Source organism: Charadrius vociferus, unplaced genomic scaffold (assembly GCF_000708025.1).
Source record: "Charadrius vociferus isolate BGI_N301 unplaced genomic scaffold, ASM70802v2 scaffold455, whole genome shotgun sequence".
In the NCBI taxonomy this organism is placed as follows: domain Eukaryota; kingdom Metazoa; phylum Chordata; class Aves; order Charadriiformes; family Charadriidae; genus Charadrius; species Charadrius vociferus.
Genome location: NW_009648550.1, coordinates 5,823,225 through 5,840,161, shown reverse-complemented (window position 1 = coordinate 5,840,161; position 16,937 = coordinate 5,823,225). Strand labels below are relative to the sequence as shown.

Here is a 16,937-nt window from a genome sequence, read left to right as displayed (position 1 = left end):
AGAAGGAAACGCTGTGAAATATAAGAGGACAGCACTTTTCTTCTGTGCAGATCTAAAGGTTTGGCCCTTTAAAATTAAATAGGCAGAGATATTATTTAAACAAACGCATACTTAAGAGAAAAAAATTTGAACATCTTTATGCTATCACTTATCTCAAAGATGCCTTCTAGTAAGTACAATCTGGTGAAGAGATCCACTGGCCAGGAAAATCTCCAGAGCACTTCCAGACTATTTTTAAAGCTTATAGTACAGTCAAGAAAATCTCAATAAAAACCACTCTAAAAATAATGGCTAATAATAACCTAACCCTTGTCTTGCTCTCACTAACGAGGACAGTGGGAAGCATATATTTTATTGCTATAGCACAATTCCAGCTTTTTCTGTGTCTCCTTTCCACAGTAAGCCTTGGTTTCGTATTCTTCATTGCTAGTGTGGTACATGAGTATAGCTCTTATTCTTGCACGCTTAGAGTCTTTAAGAGACACAGGATGCCCCTAGAGCCAAAACTGTTACTCAGTGGTTGTCAAAACACTGGTTTCAGGAGCAAAGGTTTAATTGAGACAACAGGATTTGAGCTCTCAAAGCTCCAGGGTCCTTTTGAACTTAAAAACTTTTGGAAATGAATGGCATTGTTAAGTCACAAGCAACTACCACGTTTTTGCAGAATTTGTGTGAAACTTATGTAGTAAATTCCACATAATTCTGGAAATGAGGACTATCATTCCCTGGAACCTCGACACTGCAAGCAGAGACACCTGAAACTCAACATTGATGTCCCATCTCTCATCCATAATGTAACAAGATCCTGAACAACTTACTTAGAAATAAAAGCAAATAAGGAAATTCCCCATCAGCCACTTGGCAACTGATTTATTAATACACATCCCATTATCAACCTGGTAACTTGAAAGGGAACACATTTAGCAGTTATGCCAGCCACCCAATGCAAATGCTTTACAGCCTGAAAATACCAAACTCTAAGGTGCTACTTAACCAGGCCTAACAGCCCCCCAGCACGGCTTTGCTGACAGCGAGAGACTGCTCAGCAGTACCAGGAACTTCCTTCTGCTTCCACCTGATAAGGAAACGTGCCATACATAGTGCATTAATCTCCTTCACTGTATGACACAAAGCATTAATCACAACAGCTTGCTTCAACCACAGTAAAATACTACTCCAGATGCTTAACCTATGTAGATGTCGAGCCCATGTATCTGCTGATGTTGCAAAAGCTCAGTCACATCCCAGCAATACAATACCTAAAAGTACGATTGCGATGAGCAGGAACACGGGCAGCCTTTTTACTCAGAACTGCGCAACCTAAGGCCCACAGTAAGCACATTGGTACTTGACTTTACCAGGTACCTCAAGAGCCATGTTGAAAAAGTTTAAAATATCATGTACAATTCCAGCTTACTGTATTGAAAATACTGTACTTTAGCTGCAAAAGGTACAGAAAAAGGGCTATATTGGCAGAGGAACAGAGAATTATGAGATGTCAAAAGCATTTGACTAGTGGTGTGAAAGTTGAGAGACAGTACAAGCATTCTTTAGAATTTCATTTAATTAGCTATGAGAGAAGAATAATTAAGTTAAAAGAGAATGTTGTTGTACAGTGGATGCGCACAGATCAGGAATACAGTTGGATGGGAAATTAGAAGAAGATATAATCATCAGAGGAGTGAAGGTCTAGAACTGTCCAAACAGGGTAGTGGGAGCAAGGAGTCAGGCTGCTCTATGAAGGCACATAGTTTCTCTTTTATGAATTTGGATTTAAGTTTTCAAGGAAAAAATTCCCTAATTTTATTTAAAAGAACTTTTCAATACATAAAACGTTATTTGCGAAGAAGAAAGCGCATCACACACTCAGAAGTTGTCCAGGTACCTGCACTCATGGTTATGGCCAGAAACTGCCCAGAAATTTCACTTCAACAGTGCTGAGAAATAGGTAATCATGGGAATTGAGCTTCAATAGAGAATTAATATGATGTTCAAGGAGGGTAAGAGATTTTTATCAACTATCCTCTCTTCCCACACCACCCATAAAGTTAAGCGTATGCTTAAGTGATTTACTGCATTGAGGCCAGGACATTCTATACGTTGCAAACATGAAATCTTACTCCCACAGCATAAACGTTTTTAATCCTTGTGAATTGCAAGTATTCAGCTTAAGTTTGCATCTTGACATGTGTGCTACTGTGCACAGGAGAAAAAGGAAAACGATATATATTTTGTCTAATTTTGGGAAAGATGATTAGAAATGTATAGAATTATAGAATACCCGAAAAATAAGGACATTTGCCACTAACTGTCTCAGGCTTTTGTAAAAGTAATTTTCTCTGGCTGTTTAAACAAGGACTACACAGGCTTTAGAGTTCAAATTAAACGGAAGAGCTTGGCTTATTTCATGAGGATGCTGAACATGAATCCCTTTATTTTGGTGAGACATCTGAACATTGGACAGATTGTTTAAATAATTAAATATAGAAATACTACAGAAACAAACATGAAAGTGGACAGACCTTCACCATTTATGCGTATGTTTGTCCCCAACCTCTCTGCAATCTGATGTTATGAAAACGGAACAAGATGATGAATAGAGCTGGTCAAGGCAGCTTATGGAAACAAAACAATGTATCTGTGTGCAGGCATCCATGCACAAACACACACACGCTGAGCAGCTGCAAATGTCCAAACTCCAGGACAATCTGAGGAAAAGGGATTTAACTGGCATGAAGGCTGGCAATTTATATCACCCAATTCTTGCAAACAAGCCTTTAAAGTCTCTACCACCACAAAGTACTTCAAATCACTCATTACTCACAAAGAGTGTTTAATCACAACTTTTAAATTTCTTTACGATATTTTCTTCTGTTCTGGACACGTATCTGTGAGTTACTTTAAAGGAGCAACTTCTCATTGCCAAGAAAGAACAAATACATATACCATGTTGTCAGATCTTCTGGCTTGCTTCTTGAACCAAAACTCTGCAAAACTGCTCCAAAAGTCCAATTATTTAATTGCATTGCTCTGGCATAACAGTGATGAAGTCATCCTCAGGCCACCTGTAACTCCATTTCCCATCCTGCTGTTTGTAATGTAATTCACATCATTACCGCTGCCTCATGCGTCTTGTTACACTACTTCTCTCTTTCCTACGCTGCTCTTCTGTTTTTTGGTGTACCCCATTAATCCTGAGGACTTGTTTAGTTAGGACCTCTTCAAGCGCACTTCAGAACAAAGAAGCATAAAGGACCATGGGGACAATGACCCTAAGCCCATCTCTCTTCACAGAGCAGTTGGGCCCTGTTTTCTTTGAGAACTACGCTGGATGAAGGCTTCTGCTACCTTCTTACCTGTTTTAGCTGCTGGCCTGGGTGCCCAAAGGTTTCTACCTGCTCCTACTATTTTAACGGACAGCGCTGAGGCCATTCCAAGCATCCTACTTCCATCCCTACCTCTCCATTGACTTTGGCGCTGGCAAATAAGGGGACATAAGCAATGCCACCGCAAGAAGTGTAGAAGAATATATGAGCAGCAGAGGTGGGAAGTTAAGGCCAACAAGTTCATAGGTGTATGTGGACCACATCTAACTGTGATTTGAATATCCACAGGCCTACTGAAAATAACACCTCTGCTCAGTGGCCCAAGGGAGCATAGTTTCAGTGGCAGGGATAGTGTCACTGAAGCATGTCACTTCGGTCTGCCATGCCTGCAATTCAGCCTATGAACAGTCCTTTCCGACAGCATGAAGCCTGAGTGACAATTTCTTTTAGAAAACACCATATTAAAAGGTTAAATCATTATTTTGAATATGCACTGTTATATTTTGGTGACATTTTACAGACATGCAGCATTTGTTTGCAATTATTCTATCAGTGTAGGACTGAGCGCACACCTACAGTTCATTTAATATACAGTGAATTGCATTCCCAACTTGGAGCAGATGTACAGAAAACATTATGTCCTGGTGTCAATCCCGATTAGCCAATTCCTGTAATTTTAAGGCAGTATGCTCAGGATTTGCACTGGGGCCTGATTAGAGGAATGGGCCAGCTACTGCAGCTCAGCCACCAGACAGGGTGCTAAATAAAAGGTGGTGTCAGTAGCACGGAGGTGACCTGCAGGTTGTACCAGCTTTGTCAAAGTTTGCTGGACATCAGTGCACAAGTTTGAAGAAGAAAAAAAAAACCCAAAACCAAAACACAAAAGGAATTAACTCCCTATGACGTGCCTTTCCCTTAAACTCAGCATTTTCTGTGAGAACTGATTCTGCAAAAGCAATATAAATCATACCCAGGGAGAGAGGCACCTATGGAAAGCAAGTGCCTGCAGCAAATGTGTGCACCAATGTAAATTAGGTTAAGCTGGAGGTGTCCCACAAATCCTACTTGGAGGGTGCTAGCAAACACCACTGCAACACCCTTCTTCTGAGGTTTGTTTCATGCTTCCTCCTTATTGCTAGTCAAAACATGATTTCGTTTTGACTTCGGTGTTCTGCTAGCACACCAGCACACCTCCTTCTAATAAATCCTTTATTTGGTTTATATGAAGCGCCGATATTTGGGTAATAAAAATGATCTTTTAGGTACCAGACTTGACTGTCGCTGATGTGAAATAAGGTAAGCACAGAGCAATATTCTAATATTTGCATGGATGAGAACGGAAGTTCCTATGTGTTTTCATCTACTCATGCTAGCATTCTCACTGACGTCAAAAGATAGTTTGCATAAGCATGACAAAGACGCAGGATTTAACCTTCCATCAGAACCTCTGGAAACACTAAATTTGATTGGACTAGAAAAATAAGAAGCCTTATGAGAAAAATTACAAGAGTTTTGCCCTGAGACAAGGTTGATCATGGCATCTAGAGCCTCAGGTTTCCTTCAGGGGGGGAGTGCCTTCAGTTAACCTCTAGACTTTTGGGAAAGATGTCATTGTCATTCCTCTGGATCCAAAATCTCTGGACCAAACCAGGTTTTATTTCACATTGATCTGTTTTTCAGAATATTCCCATGCCCCTAAAATTTGAAGGTATAAACATATTAAAAGCTGGGGTAATCATTAGGATATGTGGATTTGAATAAAACAGGATGCAGACAAATTCAGTGCTATTTTAAGACTTGTGGTCATAGCAAAAATCTGCAGAGATTTGAACAGGAGTTCTCTCCCTGGTTTTGGCAAAAAGCCCAGTTAAGCCCTGACAACACTCAAGTTTTTCAAAAGGGAATTTTCTGTGATTATCGCATGAAACACACTCAGCTACTCTCATATTTTACTTTGTGTACCACTTTATCAGAAAGCAGAGGGCTGAACTTACTACTATTATTAAGTGATAGAATTATCATCACCTTAGTTTCAATGCCATCTATTGTTTCTTAAAATTTTACATTTCAGATGCTGGTAAACAGTCATTGTGATAGTAAGGTTTCTGCTGAAGTTTGCCTGCCAGAGCAACTGTTCTAAACTATCAGTTACACGCACTGAAACCAGCCCCATCCTTCCTAAATTGATCCCAACCAAATACATTTAAAAACGCACCAATGTCTCGCAGGCTTGTACGATCCAAAAGGAGGTAGTTGGAAATGCAACCATTCTGATTCCGAACCAAATTTTGCTTTAGCATGCACTCTAGGATAATTGAGTCACTGTTTCAAATCAGAAACTAAGTACAGCGAAAATGTAAAAACCACTGACCTTTCTTTGCCAGATTACTATTGGGTTCATACTTCTCAATCAGCTGTTGAACTTGTTCTTGTTTTAACGGTGGATAAAGGATTTCATTTAATCGTGGATCACGTTGCTTAAAATTTATAAATTCCATCATCTGATCAACAGTAAGGTATGGTTTGCTCTTGGCACCACTAGAGAAAAATTAAAGCAACAGCAAAGCCATTAAAATAAACAAAAAATCCACAAAAGGAATACATTTCCTTGAAATCTTGTTCAATGTTCTGTACTTTCCCAGGGAAACCAAAACAAGATTCAAACTATCATACAACAAAAACATTGTCCCACTGTGTCTCTGGACAAATTTACTTTGCCAGCATGCAACGACAAACATTCTTGGTCAAACATTTAGGAGTAAGATTTTTCAAAGCATTCAGCATTACTGACATCAATGGGAAGAGTTAGAGCAATGCTAAAAGCTTTTTATTCCTCTGAATTCCTGGAACAAGGCAATTTTAAAAAGTAAAAGAGAAAATGACACAGAATTCAATCCTGAGCTTGCCACAAACGCTCCGTTGGCATTCTTGGCCCAACTATTTGGTTTTACTGCTGAATAAAAGCAGCCCTGACTTCATTATTCCAGTATTTGCTTGAGGGTTTTTTTTATAAACCTGCTAAAAAATGCTAGGCACTCTGCAAAGCAAGCAAAAAGATGCCTATTTAGAGAGTTAGTAACAAGAGCAGAGTTTGGGTACAATTTGTACCCAGATGGAGATCCAGGAAGCCTCCAAGCCAGGTGACGTGCTTAGGGTTGTCTACAGCACTCAGGACTGGCCTAGTTCTACTCTGCGAGACAGCAACAGAAAGTCTACCCTCGGGTTCAATGGGAGCAAACTAGGTCAAGGCTGAGTTCCTCTGAAACCTCAACCTTAGAGAAAATAAGCACAAAAGGAGTACGTGAGCACGCCCATGTTGCAAAGATACATTCACTAATTGCTTTGGTGGTCTTGGGATGTATTTTGGAAATTACTTTGCTTTCATATTGCTTCACGTTCTGACTCCATTGATCACACTCCTCTGAAACATGGCAAGTATAACAACTTGCTGCAAGGGGTAGAAGCAACATGAGTTATATAGCTTGTAACTGAACATATGAAACCAGTTGTAGCTGGCTGCTAATTTAATTTCATGGTGTGAATTCATGATGCACAAATCCTAAAAGTTACTGCATTTTTTGCAACTCCTAATTGAGCTTTTGGGACTGATTATACGTATTCTCACGCCTATTGCATGCTGTCATTGCTTATTACTCTTCTTCCTCTACTTTCATGGAAGCCTAAACTATCCTAATCCATACAGAAAAGCAAGACCCAGCAGTTCTGCTCCTCTAGGAATAAATTACTTTAAAACTCTGGCCATTAGAAACAGAGGCAAAAGCTTGGGAGAGGAGGAACCCTTAATCCAAGGTTAAATAACAGCCCTGCTTGACCCTGAAATGTGTTCGTGGCAATTGCTGCATGGTGCTGCAGTCTAAATAACTTACTTTGCCATCCCCAGCCCAGAAAATCAGTGAAGGGGAATAAATAAATATATAAATAAGTAAATGAGTGTCTTTTCTTACAACTCAGAAAAGATGTGGTCGATCTCAGGCCGAGGGCAGAGGTTATTTAAGAACACCCGGTACACGTCTGGTGTGAAGTCATCTTGAGGGATTGAATCATTCTGCAAAACAGGAAAAAAAAAATTAGCAAAAGAACAATACAGCACTTTTATACGCTCTTTGTAAACAGATCACTCACTACTGCACTCCTTTTGATTCGCTTCCTGCAACCTAGAGAAGCCCAGATTTTGCAGAATAATAAATTCCCCTGAATAACAGGGCAGCTTAAAGCGTACATCTTTCAAAAAAAATATGAATACGTTCATCATCTTAGTTTCCATAAGGCTCTTTCTCTGAGCACTTGTGAAGAAAAAAAAAAAAAGGACGTCTCCATCTAACCACATGATCTATAGCATAAATAAGTACAGAAATCCTGATCAAGCCTTTGAGCTCAATCCCAGCGGGGCGGCTGGCCAGCGGTGCTGAGCCTGCCTGGTTCCGTGGGCAAAATGGCAGCATTACAGAGGACGAGCACGTCACTCATCTTTCCAAAGCTTTCAGAGAACCAGGGAACAAACTGGGTCACTGAGTCAGTATTAATACTCCTGTTCTCTGTCAGCAGCAGAAAAATTTCCTTTTCCTTCCTGAAAATACACGTTCAAGATATGGCAATTCTGGGCAAGACTCACGCAGCATAGCTTTTGCATACATCTTTGTCCTAAACTCTCAATGTAACACATTTGGCAGTCAGATTTCTTTTACAGGAATTCATGAAAATGCTCTCCTATAGAAGAGATACCAGCATTTTTTTTTCTTACATTTTCTAAAATTTAGAACAATTTACATTTAATCCTGCTTTTAGATGATACTTTCATCATCCCCATTACACTTGCTGACTTTTCTCTGAAAAAACGGAATTACTGTTTTTAACTGGAGGGAATTACTGGACTGGATAAGGAAAACAGTCCTCTGCATGAAGCTCAAGAGCCCTCCTCCCACTTGCATATGCTGCCTTCAAGCTCCAGAAATTCTGCAGAAGGCAGCAAGGGCTGCTTCTTTAGTGGGGCTGGGAAGAAATGAAGGCCCCGAAGAAGGTGCAAAGTTTTTTTTCAGCACAGAACAGTAGCAGTATGCTCACTGGCTTCTGCCTTTGCACCAGTGCACCGAGAAAGGAAAATGGCACAGAAGCTTGTTTTGTGCAGAGGAAACCTTAGAAAGGAACAAAAAAAAAAAAAAAAAAAAAAAAAAAAAAAAAAAAAAAAAAAAAAAGAGAGAAAACACAAAATCCATGAAATGCAAATACTAAAAATCTAATTTTTGCTTTTCCTCCATGCAAGCTACCTTTATCAAAAGCTATGACAGGTAGTCACCAGGAGCACCACGGACCCACATGACGCCCCTCCATGGTTCCAAAATAATGCCCCAATCTGATGAAATGGAGGAGGAAATCTGTAACTTGATGTCGTGGTTTGGGTACAAAGCCATTTGCTTTGAAACACCATTGAAGCCGGTCGGCTCACAAGCAAGCTGCTGATAAAGGAAATCGTTGCTTTTATTTATTCTGCCTGTTTAACACCGTTGCCAAGGGAACCGGAAGTGTCGATTCAAGCCTTTGTTACATGGAAGGAAACTTTTCCATATTTTTCCTGCTTTAGGTTAAAATAAATAAATAAAAGAATGCCACAGGCGTCACTTTCTCTCTCCTTTCACCTGTGAAACCTGCAGTGGATTGAGAGGTTTTTGTCTTGTGACCAACGTTCAGCATTTCTGTCTGCAAGCGCAGACTGAACTGGACCCAGCTCACTCTGAGCTGCTTCCCTGCTCCACCTGGGTATCCATCTCCAGGCTTCAATGGTCTAAGGTCACCAGCCATTAGATCCTCGTGCCTTTCTTCTTCTGGCAGACTGTGCAAGTGGCTACAGGGTGAACTGGTTCAAAACTTAGCCGGCCAAAACAACCACGGGCACTTCACCGTGGGATCAGCTCGCTGAGCCAGGTAACTTGCCAACAACACAAATGCTAAATCCAGTGCAAGGGTGGATGAAGAAGTTTGTAACCTGAAGTTGGAGGACGGAAATAGATCCTTCCAGCGACAGCCATTGGCAACACAGAACCACGTGTGAAACTGCACCTACTACACTGATAAATCTGAACTGCAGTGCTTTCAGTTGAGAGCAGGACTGCTGATACATTTTCCTAAGGGCCAGAATACATAAAGCTTGTGAATGTTCTTGTTAAAGCTGGCACCTCACTCTCCTCTCTCCCCTCTGCCTATAATCCCTATTCAGCAGGCTACTGCTCCTCAGCCAGCACTTCTCCTAAGGGCATTTTAGATGTTGATTCTGTAATTACCACAAAATTACAGTCTCCCATTGACCTAATATATATTTTCCTTTACAAGGGAGTTCAAGGTACTCAACACTGAACAAAATGTGAATCTTCTCCGATAACCTGAGATTCAGGCTATTATTTGTTGCTTGGTTCAATTAAAAAAATATACCTTAGCTTCCCAACACATATCTACAAAGGCCTATCTACAAGGAGAATGACCAACACAAGTCTTCAGGCATAAATACAGAAATTTTTAATAACTAATTATTTCCTACCAGTAACGTAATCAGTGGGCTACAAAACACAGAGATCTAGATGGGAGATGAAAGCCTTGCTGCAAGCATTTGCCACCCCAGGCACAACCTCAGACAACTATATTTGGATTCCAAAACCTTGCCTGCTGAAAAGGATTAAAATACACTGCCCCTTTGCTCATCCTGGCCTGAACCATCCACATCGCAGTGGAACCACCCACACACCTTATGCGCTCATCTCTTTTTTTGAGACCAATGAACAAATCACAAACTTTCTATACCACATGAGAGCATCCCTCATTTCTGGCTTTGCTGAATATTGACATTCAATTTTATTCTGTGATTAAGACTCCCAACTAATCTCAAGCACTGTTGATTTATGATTTCTCTGATAACCTGCCTGCTTTTAAAACATCTGTATCCATGCTGTTATATATTTGGCAGCACAACAGCTAATTCAGATTATTTGCACAGACAGGACTCAATAGCTGGTTATTCTATTTGGAGTTAACAGTCAAGCTCACTGGTGCTTCATTGTTAAGCTCTACATTAACTGGAAGGCAGAAACCGGTCTTCACAGCCAAACAGGGGACTAAAAGCTCTTCAAATTTTATTTCAGGCATCTTTGACTAAAAATAACACAAACAGAATTATATATAATATATTATATATTTTTATATATAATTATATAAGAGTAGCTGCATAACCCCTATTTTCAAAAAGGGAAAGAAGGAAGACCCAGGGAACTACAGGCCAGTCAGTCTCACCTCTGTGCCTGGCAAGATCATGGAGCAGATCCTCCTGGAAACTCTGCTGAGGCACACAGAAAACAAGGAGGTGATTGGTGACAGCCAGCATGGCTTCACCAAGGGCAAGTCACGCCTGACAAATTTGGTGGTCTTCTACGAAGGGGTTACAGCAGCAGTGGACAAGGGAAGATCAACTGATGTCATCTACTTGGACTTGAACAAAGCGTTTGATACTGTCCCACACGATAACCTCTTCTCTCAATTGAAGAGACATGGATTCGACAAATGGACAACTCGGTGGATAAAGAACTGCCTGGACGGTCACACTCAAAGAGTTGCGGTCAACAGCTCGATGTCCAAGTGGAGAGCAGTGACAAGTGGCGTTCCTCAGGGGTTGGTACTGGGACCTGTACTGTTCAACATCCTTGACAGCAACATGGACAGTGGGGTCGAGTGCACCCTCGTCAAGTGTCGAGGTTTGGCCTCAGCCAGCAACAAAGAACCACGCAGCCGCTCGCTCAACTCCCACAGCCGTAGGAAAAATTGACAGAAAAGGGCAAAACTTGTGGGTTGAAATAGTGCAATTTAGCAGAACAGCAAAAGGAAAGATGAAAACAAAACAATAACACCGATAAAGGGATATAAAGACGTGATTACAGTACCACCGCACAGCGCACCGACCGAACACTGACCAGACCCTCCCCGCAGCGGCGCAACCCCCAAGTGGCAACTCCTCTCCTCGCCCCGGCTAGTGCCTCTTATAGCCCAGGCATGGGTCACGTGGGATGGAATACCTGCCCCCTGCCGGCTCCTGGGGGAAATTAACCCCATCCCTGCCGCAACCAGGACAGCAAGTTTGCATACAATACCAAGCTGTTTGGCGAGGTAGAAACGCTGGAGGGGAGGGAAGGACCTGAACAGTCTGGAGAGGTGGGCCCAAGCCAACCTCATGGAGTTCAACATGGCCAAGTGCAAGGTCCTACATCTGGGTCGGGGCAACCCCAAGCACAAATACAGGCTCGGTGGGGAATGGCTGGAGAGCAGCCCTGAGGAGAAGGACCTGGGTGTGCTGATTGACCAGAAGCTCAGCATGAGCCAGCAATGTGCAATCGCAGCCAAAAAGGCCAACTGCATCCTGGGCTGCATCCAAAGAAGTGTGGCCAGCAGGCTAAGGGAGGTAATGCTGCCCCTCTACTTGGCTCTGGTGAGACCCCACCTGGAGTACTGCATCCAGCTCTGGAGTCCCCATCATAAGACTGACATGGACCTGCTGGAGGGTGTCCAGAGGAGAGCCATAAGGATGATCCAAGGGCTGGAGCACCTCTCCTAAGAGGAGAGGCCGAGAGAGTTGGGGCTGTTCAGCCTGGAGAAGAGAAGGCTCCGGGGAGATCTTACTGCAGCCTTCCAGTAAGTATCTGAAGGGGGCCTACAGGAGAGCTGGGGAAGGACTTTTTACTAGGGCATGTAGTGACAGGACGAGGGGGAATGGCTTTAAAGTGGAAGAGGGCAGGTTTAGATTAAACATTAGGAAGTTTTTCACTGTGAGGGTGGTGAGGCACTGGAACAGGTTGCCCAAAGAGGTTGTTGAGGCCTCATCCCTGGAGGTGTTCAAGGCCCGGCTGGATGTGGCCTTGGGCAACCTGGTCTAGTGGGAGGTGTCCCTGTCTATCACAGGGGGGTTGGAACACTATGATCTTCAAGGTCCTTTCCAACCTAGACCATTCTATGATTCTATGAATTACCCAACAACAACAACAGAAAGGTCCACACCACCACTGCCCAAAAGTAGCCAAGATTTAAAAATAAACAAATAAATAGGGGAATCAGATGCCAAATTCAAAAACTCATTGGCATTTTTAAAAACTGCATTTTAACATTTATATAAACATTCCTCTGGTGTCAGATCTGCTGGACGACAAAAGCTGCAGAAAGTCAGGTCACATGGGGCTTGGTTCTGCAAGGCTTCAGACATGCCAGGTCCGAGCCATAAATAAATAAATAAATCCAGGCTTTGGAGGTGTGCTTGACTTGAAGTCCATGGTCATCCCATTGCAGTCATGCTCAACTGCGCAGCCGAATCAGGGCTGGAGCATTCAGTGCTGCAAAGAATCCATCCCTTATTAAGGTCCCTAAACATGAAATCAAGAGTTTGGTATTGGCACTTCTGGGGAGTCTCTGTGTGCTACTCTTCTATAGCAGGATGAAGACAAGCTTTCAGGCAATCAGAACTCTTACTCCTCTCGTTCTAAATACAGTGCCTACATGTTGTCCCACGAGGTTTCCTGGCAAGCACATACACAGGGAATTTGCTGAAGAGCAGGCCTAGCGGATGGTGAAGTTTGTACTGTCACAGACAAGTCCATGCAGTGATACTCTACTCAAGCAGTGTAGCTCAGGCTGCCCTATGCTCAGGTCACTCTGTGATGATAGATAGACGAGGGACAGTCCCAACCCTGAAGCTATGAATCAGGAAGAGACTGATAAATGCTGACTTGGCATCCTCTTACCCATGACTGTGAATTTCATTTATTGTTTTAGGGTCATCCACAGGTTCCAAGAGGTGCAGCAAAACATGTGAAACTCATCACCAATGGGCCTTGTATCTTCCTAAGAAATGATGGGTGTGGTTTTTTTATAGGAAACCTTGAGAGAAAATCTTTAGAGGGATCTTCATGAGGCATGAATATAAAAACCCCAAAAGCCTAAGCTAACACCCAAGCTAACTTAGCCTAAGCTAAGTTAATGTCCATGACAGACTTTCATGAATTCTCTGAATAATTTGATGTGATTTTGCTAAGCAAGATTCCCTGATATTTATGAAGATATAAATACACTGCTGGAGTCCAGGGCTCTTCCAAGGCTCTACGGGAGCACCATTTGTCCTCTAGTAGAACAGGGTAGAAAAGCTGGAAGTTGATGCTAAGAATTTTACTTGTTCAGATAAACAGGAACACAGAGCAGAATAGCTGTACTTGAAGAACTGATTTTCTGCTACTCCATTACCTCTATGAGATTCAGTGTTTCATGCTTCTTAAGGGCTTAGCTTCTAAAATATTTTTCCAAGACAATCAACACAGTTTTCTTTGTTGCGTGAAGCGTATTTCTCTGTTCTCCCAACCAAAGAAAGGATCTACTTTATACTATGAATAATTTTCAAGATGGTATCCCAGCAACAAGTATCCAGCAGTGTGTATGTAAAATTGGCTCAACTGAAATAAATAGCAGTAAAAGGTTGCAGTTTCTTTCAAGGACTCCAGTGATGTTGAGATCTTTTTTTCCAAAGATATGTAGTAAACAGAAGTAACAAAGCAACTGATTTAAAAAGCAAAGCTTCAGAGATTTTTTTGAACATCTTATCTTGTTTGCTAACAATTAACTGAAAACCCATCCTTTAAATGATTCTTTCCATGTTTCTAAGCTCACAACCTTATTTCAGATAAGGTTATAATCCTTTATACCTACTTTACAGGCATTCCTTGGAATTTCACGGAATTAAGGTCCCAAACCTATGAAGGAAGGCCTCATTGGTAAGGGGTATCTGAGGTTTGGTTTGTGAAGGTTTTGCCCCGTTGATCCTCTGGAGCCGTAGGAATTTGCTGTACAAAGAAGTCATTAGGGAAGCAAAGGTTGAGCGAATACCACAGCACAGTCTTCTACAAGATCAAGGGATTAGGAGATGCAGGCTCTCTTTTGCAGTCTCTGTTGCAGACTAGCTCTGCCCCACCTCTTAGACCTCCAAATATAGGAATTATCCTCCACCTGGGAGGAAAGACTCAAGACTTTTTCACTCCAGCATTAACTAGGATTACCTGCTTGAGCTCATTCCTCTTGAAAAAGCCTTCTTGAGGGTGAGGTACCATCCTGCAAATGCTCCAGGTTGAGGAGAGCTCCTGGATTAGCAGCATACCATAGCTGCATCCCTGCAGCATTAACAGCTTTGACACTACAGCGTTTCAACATTTACCTGTTGCACCTTTTAGATAAGTTGCAGTGAGTTTAAACTGTCATTTAACTCGAGCTACAGATTTTTTCTTTTTTTTTGTGAGAAGGAAACAGATTACACCATCAGCTACACCTTGAGCTAACACTACTCTGAAATCATGCCTTGAATAGCGTACAACAGTCACTGACACTTAAAATACTCTCATAGGATTTGTCCAGGATAGGTCACACAACCCCCTGCCCTTTCCTTTAATCCATTCACACTTCTTCCAGGCACTCCTGGTCCCCGCACAATTTAAAATGAAAGGTATTCAGATTTGCAGATGGGTATCAGGAACTTCTGTGTGGGAAAGACAGACCAGCTGCTGAGGACCTGCTGCTCCAGCAGCAAAACCAGCACAGCATGATCAGCCTTGAACAAATTGTCCTCAACTCAGTAGAGAGTAAACACTGCCGAATACAAGCAATACTTTGTAAGGGCCAGGAAAAAATTCAGATGCTTACCCTGGAAGATGGAAGATTACAAGCTTCTAACGCAGTCTCTACCCGTTTTCTGTCCGCGGAAAACAAGCGGTATATGCTGAAAAACAAAGACAAACCAGAAGGAACTGGCTTCAAGACATGCCTTGATGGCCCACGTGGTTTAAAGACTGAACATCACTTCCAAGTCTATCATACCTTTAGCTATTTATTTCCATTTGGCTGGCTGCTTTGGTAACACAAGTGACTTTCATGGTGCCCACAATGAGTTTAACTCTACCCCACGCAAGCCTCTATTACAGCAAAGAGTTATTTGAAAACATCATCACTGCTTTCTTCATATTACCCCAGTGATACGCAATTTGAATACATTTATCCTCACAACATGTCTCCGACATCTCAAACATATGTTTCACACGGAAAAGTCAGAGGAGACTCCACAGTAAGGAAGGGGAACAGAACTTACTTCTTCAGAGGAATGCGCCCTTCTGGAGTCACCTGCAGCTTAAGTTTTGTGTAACTGTGGAGAGAAAAGCATCCTGTTTTATTTTTACAGCATTTTCAAATACCTCTCCACCAACTTTATAGCTCAATGCCATTGTTCTGATCATGTGGCAAGTTCCACTCATCTCTTTTGCCCAATATGAAAACCTGTTGAGATATTAATTAGTAATTACCTTTTCCATCAACAGTGGTGCACTTGTAGTGTCAAATACTGTCTGTCTTGCAAGAGGACATTGCAAACACCATTAATGCACAAATTTATCACCCCCAAAGCTCCTTCTCACGCAGGCTGCCTGCCAGTCTATCAGCAGACTGAATTGTGGCACACAGGCTATGCAATTTGCCTGGAAAGGTGGTTGTAAAGGCTGAAAGAGGCTGAAAAAGTCTCTGGATGTTGCACGCTAGTATCCCTGCCTCCCTAAGCCCTCCCCATCACGGGTCTGTGAAGGTTTCTCCATTCGACCCTAAATGTTGTTACTTCTCAGCTGGAAGGAAGTCAAATGGCTGGCAACTGAAGTGTCTCCACACCAGCAAGTGTCAGTATATTTAGCAGCCCTCTGCCAGCCCAAGACATTTCCCATGTGAAGCAATGTAAAAATTACATGCTGAAACCACCTTACAGGCAGGCAATTATCCAGCTTTTGAACTGAGTATTTAGAGCATCTCAATATCTCAGGACCTGTGACTTCTCTCACATGCTCATTAAGGCAGCAGGATGAGGATGTATCTCTTTGTCCAAGTCTTTCAACACACTGATTCAAAGCCTACTGAAACAGGAGTCATCCAGTAGATTTAATGAGACGCAGTTAGGCCTACAGCTGCTATCTGATGATCCTGCCGGTATGTGAGGACTACTGGTTTCCAGCATAATGTCAACCAGCAGCAGCCTGCAAAAAGCACAACCTTTTGATTGCTTCATCTCTTCCACTTGAATATAATTAAAACTATAAATGAGTTTCGCAGTAATATGATCTGGTGAAAAATGTGGCAACACTTAAGTATTTCAGAGGAGTTTTTGTTGTTGTTGTTAAAAAACCCTCAATTTTTTCACTTTACTCACTGGCCTACCAAAAGAAAAAGAAACTGCATGGTTCTAATAAATTTTCCTTTTCTTCCCAACTGAAAATGCCATTAGCAACCACTTCAAAAACAAAGTATGTGCTAATATCCCTAAATAGGATAGGAACATTTTCACGAATCCTTGTCTCCTCATATGCATCTTCTGGAAAACTGAAAAACTGAAATCTCTTGTGCTACCGTGTCACCAAACAAAAGTCCTCTGCCCCATCTCCCAGCACTGAGCTAGATTAAAAAGAAAAAGTTTCAGCGGTTAGTAAAAAAGTTTTCTTTTATTTTGCCTTACTTTTTTTTTTTTGAAACTTTTGAGTACATTCTGGTCACATGTAA

General features: G+C 41.9%; 1 protein-coding gene across 1 annotated transcript in view; it reads right to left on the bottom strand.

Moving 5' to 3' along the window:
* Positions 1-16,937, bottom strand: part of PLCB1 (phospholipase C, beta 1 (phosphoinositide-specific)) — a 394,102-nt gene that overhangs the window by 135,125 nt on the left and 242,040 nt on the right. The window contains exons 6-9 of the mRNA XM_009886082.1: positions 15,493-15,546; positions 15,051-15,126; positions 7,292-7,392; positions 5,698-5,864 (exon numbers count right to left, since the gene is read on the bottom strand). Of these exons, the coding sequence (XP_009884384.1) occupies positions 5,698-5,864; positions 7,292-7,392; positions 15,051-15,126; positions 15,493-15,546 (398 nt within the window). The remainder of the gene's footprint in view (positions 1-5,697; positions 5,865-7,291; positions 7,393-15,050; positions 15,127-15,492; positions 15,547-16,937) is intronic.